Below are 12,115 nucleotides of genomic sequence, written 5' to 3'. Positions count from 1 at the left end.
ACATGGCTAGTAACGTTTACGAAACAGCGTAGAAACGCGCAAGAACGTTAAAAAAAAAAAACAGAAAGAAAGAATGAAAGTTGACAAGTTTTTTAGCGCAAATTGAAATTAACAAATTTATTCAAAGCATTTAATGTTAACAAATATCAAAAAAAAAAAAAAAAAAAAACAAAAAAAAAATAGTTGTAAAACAAAGCAGAAGCATAATTATCTCAATGTTCGTTTTCCAATTGGACGCAATCTTTAATTTACGCAAAACAAACGTTTTTTTAGGGACCTGCCTGAAAAAAAAAAGAATATAAAAAAATAAAAGAAAATAAAATTATATAAATATATATAAAGCAATTATTATATAATTATTACGTAGCTGCAAAATTAGCCTAATAGTTAACAAAGCTAACACACACACACACACACACACACACACACACACATACACATGAAATGTTTCTTTTTCGTTTTCGCTTTGTTGCGTCATCCTTAAACGTTTCGTTGATGTCGCGCTGCGTCGCAAACAATCCTTAAGCATAATCATGTTTGTTGTTGCCCAACTTTTGTTTGTTATGCCTAACGTTAATGTTTATTATTGCATTTAAGCAATATTTACACACACACACACACACACACACACACACACACACACACACACACAGCTGCAAGCACTTATATATATCAATGTATGTATATATATTCCTTGTAACTTCTTAAATTGCATTTTTTGGCTTGTTGTTTTTGCGCTTTGCTCGCTTTTTTTTTGGCATCCAAATGCCAGGCTCGTGCTGTGGCATTCAGCTCATGCTCAACACACACACACACACACACACACTCCCTCACACACACACACACGCTCTTTAAAAAGTCTTCCGCACCGACTTTAGTGGTTTTTTGAGGCGATTTGTTAGAGAATATATACGTCTGCCAGTTGGAACATACATATTTAATAATTGTTTCATAATGAACAAAAAAAAAAGGAAACATTTAGTTTATAAGCGAGATTAACATTAACATTAAAGCCAGCACGAAAGTGTCAGATTCGGTATACCGAAGCTTTGAATACCCTTGCAGTCATATTTAATAGATCCCAACTGGAATTTGGCAAAGAATTTAAGAAATTTCCACAATTCTTTTCTAAATATAGCTAAATGATATGGTTAAGAGCTAAAGCTAAATGGCTTGATAAAGCGTATAGAGCTAAAGGATATAGTAAAGAAAAAAAGCTAACTGCTATGGTAAAGAAATAGAGCCAAATGATATAGTATGGAAATAAAGCTAAATGATATGCAAAAGCGATAAAGCTAAATGTTATAGTAAATCGATTTGTTTGATTATGATTTATGCGCTATATACTGCAAAAAAGATTTAGCTAGTTCGAAGACCCGACTAAAAAAAAAACCTTCATCCCGAATTCGTTTATGGTTATCTCTAAGAAAAATGTATTTGTCAAAGTCTTGAAAAAGACCCGAATTGCTATGGCAGCTATATGATATACTGAACCGATTTGTATAGTTCGAATTTATGTGCCATTTTGTGTCAAGCGAAGGAACTTTATAAGAATGCCAAAAGTTCAGAGAGAACCCTTTATAATCATAGAAGAATGCGCCGAAGGATCTGTATTGTAATATTGACTGCAAAGGTATACGAAAAGCATCCACAACTTGAAGCAATTTCAGGAATTCGAAAGAAATAAAAGCACTGCCCCAACAAGAAGCCTAATCGCGCGCAAAGAGAGAGAAAGAGAAAGAAAAAAGAGAGAGAGAGAGAGAGAGAGAGTGGGAGAGTGTGGCGGAACTCTGGCACAGACACCCTATATAAGCAATTTCCCTTTTTTCCAATTTTACACAAAAACAAATAAAATCAGAGAGGAAAAAAAAGGAATTTATTTTGTATATGGAAAATCTATTTTATATAGTGTGACTAGAAGAAGAAGCAGCTGCCAGCGGAGCAACAGCAGCAAAACAAAATATGTATAAAGATATATAAAACAGAACTAAAGCTGTATCTCGCCCCACTGTACACACACACACACACACAGAGAGAGAGACACACACACACACACACACACACAGACAGAGAAGAACCCGCCCGCAACAGCCCACAGAAAACCAGAAATCGGGCGAGCAGAAGAAGTAGAAGAGGAGAGGAGTAAAAAGCCAATGCAATATCTACGCAATTCTAAAACCAAAAAAAACACAAACAAGAAGAAGAATTAAACAAAACAAAAAACAACAACAACAACAACAACAAAAAACTCAACGACTGCGCACACAAAACGTGAACAAATTTTTTTGTACTATAAAAAAACAAAAATGAAATTCTCTTAAGTAAAAAAAAAAACAAACAAAAAAAAACAGAACCTAACTTTAAAAGAAAGCGAAGCGAAATGGAAAAAGGAAGCGAAAAACTATTTTTTAAGTGTAAACCAAGCCTCAAAATTAACAACAACAAAAAAAATCATAATAAATAAATAAAGGCTTGGATGCCAAATTTTTCAGCAATAAATTAAAAAGAAAAGAAAAAAATTAAAAAAGAAAAAAATAAGTCAAGCGTAACAAGATAATTTTTAGGCATATACATACACATATATGTACAAATTCACGCACACACACACACACACACACACACACACTGAGATTCGCGTACACGGCGAGAAAAACTATGGCAAACTGTTATTTATATTTTTTAGATTTTTTTTTTCGAATTTTGTTAGAACTGGAGAAAGTTAACAGAACCCGACCCTAAAGTAATGCCACGCCCAAGTGAAAAAAAACACACACACACACTAAGAGTCACCTACACTGAGAAAAAACATGTCAAATTGTTTTTTTTTTATCTAATATATTTGCAGCATTTGTTAAGTTTAAACTTTCAACAAATTTGGGCAGAATTTAGAGAAAAATAACAAAAGCCGCCCCCAAAGTAATGCCACGCCCACTTAAGAGAGTCGTCTACACTGAGTAAAAAATATGGCGAATTGTTTTCTTTTTTTTAGCTAAAAATTGTTTAAACAGAGCCCGCCCCTAAAGTAATTGCCACGCCCACTTCAGAAAACAAACACACACACACAAACAAACATTAGACGAAGCGCAATATTTTATATTCTAAAATGCAAAAAAAAAAAAACAAAAACTTAAAAATAGGAACCAAAAAGTTGACGCAAAACAAAATATATATCACAAATACATTTTTTTCTATATATTTTTTTTTAAGTAAATGTACCTAACAAAATTGCAAATGAAAACGAAACAGAAAACAGAGAAGAAAAAAAGAACACAAAAACTTAATTGAATACAAAAAAAATTTCAATTTCAACAATCACAACTTGAGACGTCTTCGATTTGGGGGCAAAAAAAAAAAAAAACAGAAAAATATATATAAAAAAGAAGAAGAGAACATTTACATAAAACTAATCGTATATATACACAAACATATAGTATATACATAAATTTAATTAAATGTGTAGTTTCGAACTAAAAAAAAAAACATAACAAAGGCAAATACTTCTATTGCATGATAATAATAATAATAACATATGAAATTGTTTTTAATGGCATAAGATTTATATGAGAAAAGCAAAAACAAAGAAAAACAAAAGAAATTGGCGCCCAAATGTGTAAATTATTTTTAAACGAGCTAAAAACAACATAAAATCTGTTAAAAAAAAAAAAACTAATACTTAAAAAAAGAAAGAAAGAAAACAAATAATAGCACAAAAGTCGTACGACCCTAAAACTTGAATTTTGTTGGAATTGATTTTGCCAATTTTGTCAATTTTTCACATTTGTGTTGTACCTATTTTTCTACACTGAAAAAAAAAACAAAAACAAACAGCAAAACTGGCCGCAACTGAAGAAAACGTTTTTTAAGCGCATTTTCGAGAAATATTCAAAAATTTCAAACAAAAAGCAAACCAAGCCGAACAATTTCAATCTGAACAACAACCTAAAGCCCACGAAATATATATATAAACAGATCTATATATATGTATATGTATATGTGCATATGTGCATATGCATATGTATATATTTAGATAACAAAACAAACGAACACAAAAGCAAAAACATATTTATATATATATTATGAATGTCTAGTCGTATTTTCAGTATTATACAAAACTAAAAAAAAAAAAACTAAAAAAAAAAAAAAAAAATGTGCGTGAACAAATTTTTGAAAAAAAAACAAAAACAATTAAGTGTGTAGCGTGTACAATAAAAACAATTAAAGAATATATAAAAAAAAATATATATATATATATATATATATATGGTAAACAATTTTTAGAAGCATTTTTAACATTAAAACAACAAATATAAGAAATAAATGTTTACATTATTAACGTAAAATATATATAAATAAAAAAACACAAACGTACACACACACACACACATATATATATATATATTTCTATATATATATATATATATATATATAAAATTAGTTATATATATGAATACGATATTTAAAGAAAAAATAATAAACAAATTTAAACGAAATGTGTCTGTTTTTAGTGTTAGTTTTTGTGTAAGCTACCAATTAAAAGCACAATAACAAAAATTCGATGTGTGTAAAACGAAATTATATAAATTATATATATATATGTATATATGAATATATATATATATATGTATCAGTTGGAGTACAGTGAGGCCAGAAAACCATGTGAGCAACGCGCGCTGCTGTTAAACGTATTTATGCATTAATTAAATATTATGTTTCAAAACAAAAATCAAAAACTAATGCAGTAAATTTTATTTTTTTTTTATGATTTTCTTTTGCGTGTATTTATATTTTGTATACATTTTTTTTTTAACTAAACGAAATGTGAATTTTCTTATAAGCATATTTTATTTATATACATATATATTAATTATAATTTTTGTAATTTGCTCGCTTTTATTTTCTATGTAAAAAAAAAAACAAAAAAATATATAAACTAAAAAAAAAAAACAAATACATATTAACAAATATATTTTTTAAAACCTGTGTTTGATTTTCTAGCGCGCTCGTGTGGTTCATATCAATAAAATTAAAAATAAATAATAAAAGAGAAATAAATAATTAAATAAAAACAGACTAAACAAATTTCTAGGCATAGTTTATTTATGTAAATGGCAATGTAAAAAAATGCAAAAAAAAAAACAACAACAACAAACAATTGGCCCAATTTGCTCAACAGAAAAAAAAAACTATACAAAATTTAAAAGAAAACATAAATAAATTTCTTAAAAAACAAATTTCCGTTAAAAACATTTTTTTTTTTTTTTATAGTTGAATTTTTTCAAGTGTTTAGTTTAACTAATCAAAGACAGCCCTTAAAAGGAAGCAGAAGCAGAAGAAAACACTTGCTAAACTAATAAAACAAATACATATATTACAATTCTTGATAATAAAAAAAAACAAAACAAAACAAAAAATATCTATATTAATTCATGTGAATCAAAAAAAAACTTTAGTTTTTATTGTAATTCCGTGTCTGTGTGTGTATTTCAGTAATTAATGTAAAAATACAAAAAAAAAAAAAACAAGCAAAAAAAAAACAAAAAAAGAAAATAAGATGAAACAAAGAGAAAAAGAAAAGAAAAAAACACAAAAACTCACAAAAAAAAATTGCAAAAACCCAAAATACAAACAAAGAAAACACTGAACATAAAACATAAAATGAAAACTAGCGAAATAAATAAAGTGAAAACATTTCAAAAAAAAAAAAAACTTCCTGTGTAAATATTCTGTCTTTTGATCGTACGCATAATTATTGAATGAGCCCAGGCGAACCAAGGTGAATCCAGGGGACTTAGCTCAAAGTCAACCAAGTTGAATCCAGATGAACCAAAGGGAACCCAGATAAGAAGCTAAGGGAAACCCAAGGTAAATCCTGGTAGATCAAGGGGAACCCAAGGAGAAGACAGATCAAAGGGGAGCCCATGAGAACCGCCTCGTTGCTCGTGTCTGGCTTTTGGAGAGCGAAGAGCCAGACGGTGGGAAAAGCCAGATGAAAAGCCAGGCTTGAAATTTGGCGTCGCATTCAAATGTATGGGCGTTACTCATCTTAGTATTTATTACATATTGTCTCTGGCCTTACTTTCTGGTTGCTAATAGTTATGGACTTAAGCTCCTCTGCCAGCCTGATCTTTATACACTAAGACAAAAAAGTTTTAGGCATATCAGAAATGGTTGATTAATGAACTTATTTGGCTAAGTTCAGCCTGCAGCAACATGAACTATATATACGAACTATATCAAATATATTATCAAATAATTATGAATTATGAACTATAAACTATAATCTATGAGCTATGAGGGTATTAAATCTTCGGCATGCCGTAAATCCTTACTATCTGGTTGGAGCTGGGTTTCCATCCTGACGTACCCAATCTTTGGCTCGTAACTTGGTTACTCAAATTTTGTTCACTTTAATATAATAGCTCGGCATCGAGGCTTAAACGTTTATTAAAAAAAGCATTGATTTACTAATTCTCAATTTTTTTTTTGTTTTTCAGGATTTCGATCCTTACACTTCGTGCTTAGTAAGTCCTACGCGATTCTCAAGCGACGGATTGAGCCATGCCTAGGCATAATAGATCTGACAAAAATACTCCAAAATAATCCCTATAGAAAATTTATGCGGACTAACTTTAATTTCCAGGTTTGTCCTCCTTAAAAAAAAAAAAAATCGTTATAATTTATATTTAGCTCTATATATAAAACTGTTTGTCCTGACCGTAAGGGCTGGGCTATCGGGAAATTCTACCTGCATATCTGGAACAATCGCAAAAAGCGTTTGTTAACCATCCGATCGAGTTCAAACTCATTTTCAAACATCTTTGAGAGAATTTATTTACAACGTGCCAGGAGCAAGGCTGGAGTATACCCGCTATTATCCTATATAGACATAGTCCGAAATTTCCCAATACCATAACTCGGTCAAAACTCAACCCGTTTTCATAAGGCTTGAATCATTGTCCATGGCTTAGCCTCAAGATCAATTAGGCATCTAAATCTGGCAATATGTCAAATATCCTATCTAGACATTGGTCAAAATTTCCCACCCTCATAACTCGGTCAAAACTAGACCGATTTCATTCTGTTCATTGTTTGGCCTCTTATTCAATTTGGCATCTTAATCTGACAACATTATTTTTGGTCAATATTCATGGGAAAATTGTACCTTCAAATATCTTATATAGCCATTAGTAGAAATTTCCCACTCGGTCAAATCCTATCCGATTTTCACGAGGTTTGACTCTTTGTTCATGGCTTGGTCTTTAAATCAATTTGGCATCTAAATCTGACATCCTTGTTTTTGTTGCAATTCATGTGAAAATTTCACCCCAAAATATACCAATAATAATTATTAGACATGGGTCGAATCCATAAGAATTCGTTTTTGAAAATTTAAAAGCAATAGTTTTGATCCTCTGGAACGATTCTGCATTAATATTTAAGAACAACACTTCTTTAATCAAAATTCAAATAACATTTTACTCTGAAATATGCCAATAATACCAAAAATAATCCCGTTTAGACCTAAGGTCGAACCTTTAAAAGAACCAGAAAAGTTTTTTTTATTATGAACATTTTTTTTTATCGATATAATCGATAAAATTTTGCTCGGAATATACCGAAATTCTTTATTTTATGGCTTAATCTTTCGAAGATTTCTGCATTTAGATTTGACAACAACAAAATATACCAAAATAATCCCAACCAATAGTTCAAATTTTCCAATTGAATTAACTCTTGCCAAACTGAACCGATTTTTATGCGCAATATCCCTAATTTCACACGTTTTCGGAAAGAGCGAAGAACGTTTTTGGCATACAAAAAATTCAATTCCTTGATTTGATTTTGTAATATTCAATATTTATTATATAATTTGCTTCTCATAAACTTTATGTAGTGTACATATAATAGTTATGTTAAGAAAAAAAAATTGTTGCTTAAAACTAATTCAATGTGTTACGATAAACTACTACGAATTTTGAATACACTTTCATGTGTGTGTGTGTTTTTTTTTTGTATTTTTGTTTTGTTTTGTTTTTGTTTTTTTTTTTTTTGTTTTTTGCTTGTTTTTTTGTGAATGTTTAGTTCAGAAATTCGTGTAAAAATTCCAAAAAAAATTTCCCATTTTCTCAATTTTTGCTCAAGGAAGTACATGATGTGTGTGTGTGTGGGGGTGAGTGTGTAGTGGTGTGTGTGTGTGTGTGTGTGTGTATATATGTATATAGAATAAAGGCCATTAATTTACAGTTTTTGAGTTTTTGTTTAAAGCCTAACGAAAGTTGGAAGAGAACTAATATATATACCTCTATATATGTATACGTGTGTGTGTGTGTGCTGCGCACAGGCGTGGGGCGCGGGGCGTGGCGCAGCGCCCGTGAGCAGCAGCAACAAAGCTCCTAAATACGAACTAAAGTTAAGTTGTCTTTTCTTTTCTTTTTTTTTTTTTTAATACCAACACCAAGCGATTGCACAAATAACCCGTTGTTGCTTAAAAAACTATGCAAAAAAAAAAACTTTTATAATTTTACTTATAAGCAAACTGTGTGTATGCGAGAGTGTATGCTGTGTGTGTGTGTGTGTGTGTGTGTGTGTGTGTGGGGAGAACTAAGCGAAAACTTCTACAAATAAAATTAATAAAAAAAAATATATATTAAGATAATGTTGCTTCAGCTGCACAAAATGCTGTTCACAAACAAAGTAAGGCCCATAAGAACTATATATAAATATACGTATATATACGTGTGTGTGTGTGTGTGTGTGTGTGTGTGAAAATTTCAACTTAAATGCTTGCCACATAATTATTACGATTATTATTATTAATATTATGATTATTATTGTTTTTATGTTCTCAGTACAAATTGGTGGTTGCTTCAGCTTTTTTTTAAATTATTATTAATCGAAAAAAAAATCTAGTAAAATTCTAAAGAAATTAAACTAAATTCAATTAATTGTGTGCGTTCGGTTGCGTATGTGTGTGTGTGTGTGTGTGTGTGTGTGTGTGTGTGCGCGCCTTATAAATACATAATAATTAAAATATATTACATAAATGTGTTTTTCGTGTTTTGTTTGTGTGCTTTGACTTCATTTATGAACAGCATAATTTAGCATATCTCTTAATTAGTTATTTAATTAATTCAACTTAATTAGGCTGCTTAACTAATTAAATTTGCTTACATTTCATTTCGTTTTTTTTTTTGTTTGTTTTTGTTCTTGTTTCTTTTTTTTTTTTAATGCCTCTTTACAATGAATTTTGATGCGTTTGTTCAAAAATTCGAATTAAATAAATACAGTACAATGTTAATTTTAGCTTAAGTGTTAGTAACTCTTCTTCTTCCTCTTCTACTTCTTCTTCTTCTTCTATCCGCTCTGCTTCTTCTAACTGCTCTTCTTCTAATTTGTAAATCATTTGTTTGTTGTAAATAAATGCAAGAGTTTTTGCAGCTTGTTCATTTAGCTAAAAACAGCGAATGAGTTTTTGTGTTTTCAAGAAACGATAACTAAACCGATAACTAAATCGATAACTAAATCGATAACTAAATCGATAACTAAATCGATAATTCATTTGTTTTTCTTCTTGTTACCTTTTTTTTTGTTTTGCTTAAAGCATTTTAAAACTAAGCTTAGCCTAAAGAACTACAAAAAGTGGTTCCGAAACAAAAAAAAATTGGTTTTGAATACATAAAAAAAGAAAAAAAAAACTTTGACTAAGCGCATAAAATTAGTTTTGGGACTTGCCCAGCAAAAAAAAAAAAAACCGTAAGAGCTAACAAGTTTTTCCTTCTTTTCTTGCTTTTCTCAATATCAAACGAAATGAAATATTTCAAAATGTTTTTGTTATCGATTTTAGTTTTTTTTTTTTTCTTCCATTTTTGTTTTTCGTGTTTTGTTTTTTTTGTTTGCACAGCAAAGTGTTAAGGGCGAGCGAAAAAACGTGTTTTTGATTTGAAATTCTTGAGCTAAACTAAATGTAAAATGTTTTTCGTTTTTCGCTTACATAGCTAGTAATCAATGCATATCAATATGTAGATGCATATATCTGTATACGATATAACTATATATGATATCTGATATGATTATACATGTACAAAACATAATCTCGCCATTTTCGTGGGGGCAGTTTTCATAAAACTTCAGCTTAAAGTTGAATTTGCATTAACGTTAGATTAATTCAGTTAGTTTCTGTTTGTTTGTTTGTTTTAGTTAGTTTGTTTAGGCTTAATCTACGGCTTTTCTATAGCTAGTTTCCAGTTTTAGTTATGCACCGGCATCGGCAGCTGGCCGAGCAAATTGTTCGCAAACTGCGAATTGGTGAACTTGAAGTGACGCTTGTCGTAGAACTTCAGCAGCGCCGGCGAGAACGGATGATTGTCCTTCAGATGCAGATAGTGCACCTCCGGTTCGCAGGTGGTGTGACCGCACTCCTCGCATACGTACATCTAGAAACGGAGATGAAGAAAAGCTTCAATTAGAGTTCTCTATGCAAAGCAGTTTGACAATTTTGAAAGTTCGTTTTATTTGACCTGAACTGCTTGTGAATCATTTCATTCAACCTTTTCCTTTCTTCTGGTGCCTTATACCTGAATTTTAATGAATGTTTTATGAACTAGTTCCAAGTTTTGTCGTAACTGGGTTCAAACCAGCTTTTTTCTTTGTTTTACTTGGCCTGAAATACTTGCGAATCACATCATTCAACCATTTCCTTTCTTCTGGTTCATTACACTTGAATATTTATGAACTAGTTCCAAGCTTTGACGGAACTGGTTTCAAATAAACATATCTGATTTTTTATCCCGGCCTGAAATACTTGCGAATCACATCATTCAACCTTTTCCTATGTATTTATACAGTTTTGTGGTTCTGTACACCTGAATAATTGTGAATATTTTATGAACTAGTTCCAAGTCGTGCCGAATATGATTTCAAACAGACCCTAAACTGCTTGTGAATTACAACATTCGACCTTTTCCTATTATTTTTGGTTCTCTACACCTGAATAATTGTGAATATTTTATGAACTAGTTCTAAGCCATGCTGGAACTGGTTTCAAACTAATTTATCCAGGCTCTGTTAAAGCCGCATTTGTTAACGTTTTATACGAATACCAAATACAAAGCGCTGTTCTTCTAAAATCCCAGATACTTTAGCTCATATCCAAATCAATTTATCTAGAATCTAAAATATGTTCAGCATAGCTTAAAATAGGCATGATATTTCAGTGATGATTCACTAGCTCGTGACTCACCTTGGCGCGTCGCTCCTTGTAGGCATACTGATGCTGGACACTGTGCACCTTCTGGCAATGCGACTCGAGGGAGCAGCGCTGCGTGAAGCTCTTCTCGCACAGGTTGCACTTGTAGGGACGAACGCCCGTGTGGGTGCGCGTGTGGCGCTTCAGGTCGAAGGTGTCGTTGAAGCCCTTGCCACAGAAGGTGCACAAATAGCGCTTGATGTCCGAGTGGCACTTCATGTGCCGATTGAGCAGACGCTGCAGCGAGAACGTCTTCATGCAGACGCGGCAGACGAACTTGTTGTTGGCGTCCTCCGCTCCGCTGTTGTTGCTGGGGCACAGCGAGTCGCCTTGATTGCTGCTGTTGCTGCTGACGCTGCTGCTGCAGTTGTTGTTATTGTTGTTGTTGTGGCTGCTGCGACTGTTGCTGATGCTGGCCAAGCTGTTGCCGCCGCCGCCGCCGCCGTTGTGCTGCTGGCTGAGCGACAAGTGCTGCGCCTGCTGCAGCGTCTGTTGCTGCGGCGAATGCTGCTGCTGCAGCTGCGGCGAGTGCTGCTGCAACTGTTGCTGCTGCTGCTGCTGTTGCAGCTGTTGCTGCTGCTGCTGCTGCTGCTGGGACGGATGGCCATGCTTGAGATCATCGATGCAATCCATGTTGCGTATGCGGTGGTGATGATGGCCTCCGTGCGTATTCTCCACGGCCAGCGGATTCTTGATGCCATGCCCGCCGTTCACGAACTCCAGCTGCAAGTCCGGCGGCAGGCCCAGCTAAAGGGATGAAAGTCAAAATTGGGATCAAATTGAGTAAATCGCGTTCAAATACAGCTGACAAAAAATCAATTTCAAATACATTTAAGAGACAGCACAAAACAGAGCAAAAGGAACAACACA

The 12,115-nt window shown here is 32.4% G+C and overlaps 1 protein-coding gene across 1 annotated transcript in view; it reads right to left on the bottom strand.

The window, feature by feature from the left end:
* Positions 1-9,340: 9,340 nt before the first annotated feature.
* The window catches only part of ovo, a 34,596-nt gene continuing 31,821 nt past the window's right edge, over positions 9,341-12,115 (bottom strand). The window contains 2 exon segments of the mRNA XM_064682752.1: positions 9,341-10,433; positions 11,240-11,992. Coding sequence (XP_064538822.1) covers positions 10,248-10,433; positions 11,240-11,992 — 939 coding nt within the window. The 3' untranslated portion in view covers positions 9,341-10,247.

The sequence above is a fragment of the Drosophila montana genome, unplaced genomic scaffold, assembly GCF_035044405.1.
Source record: "Drosophila montana isolate Dmon_TW-CO22-7 unplaced genomic scaffold, ASM3504440v1 contig_2496_1, whole genome shotgun sequence".
NCBI classification, from domain to species: Eukaryota; Metazoa; Arthropoda; class Insecta; order Diptera; family Drosophilidae; genus Drosophila; species Drosophila montana.
Note: the sequence above shows the minus strand (reverse complement) of the source record. Positions and strands in the feature narration are given on the sequence as shown.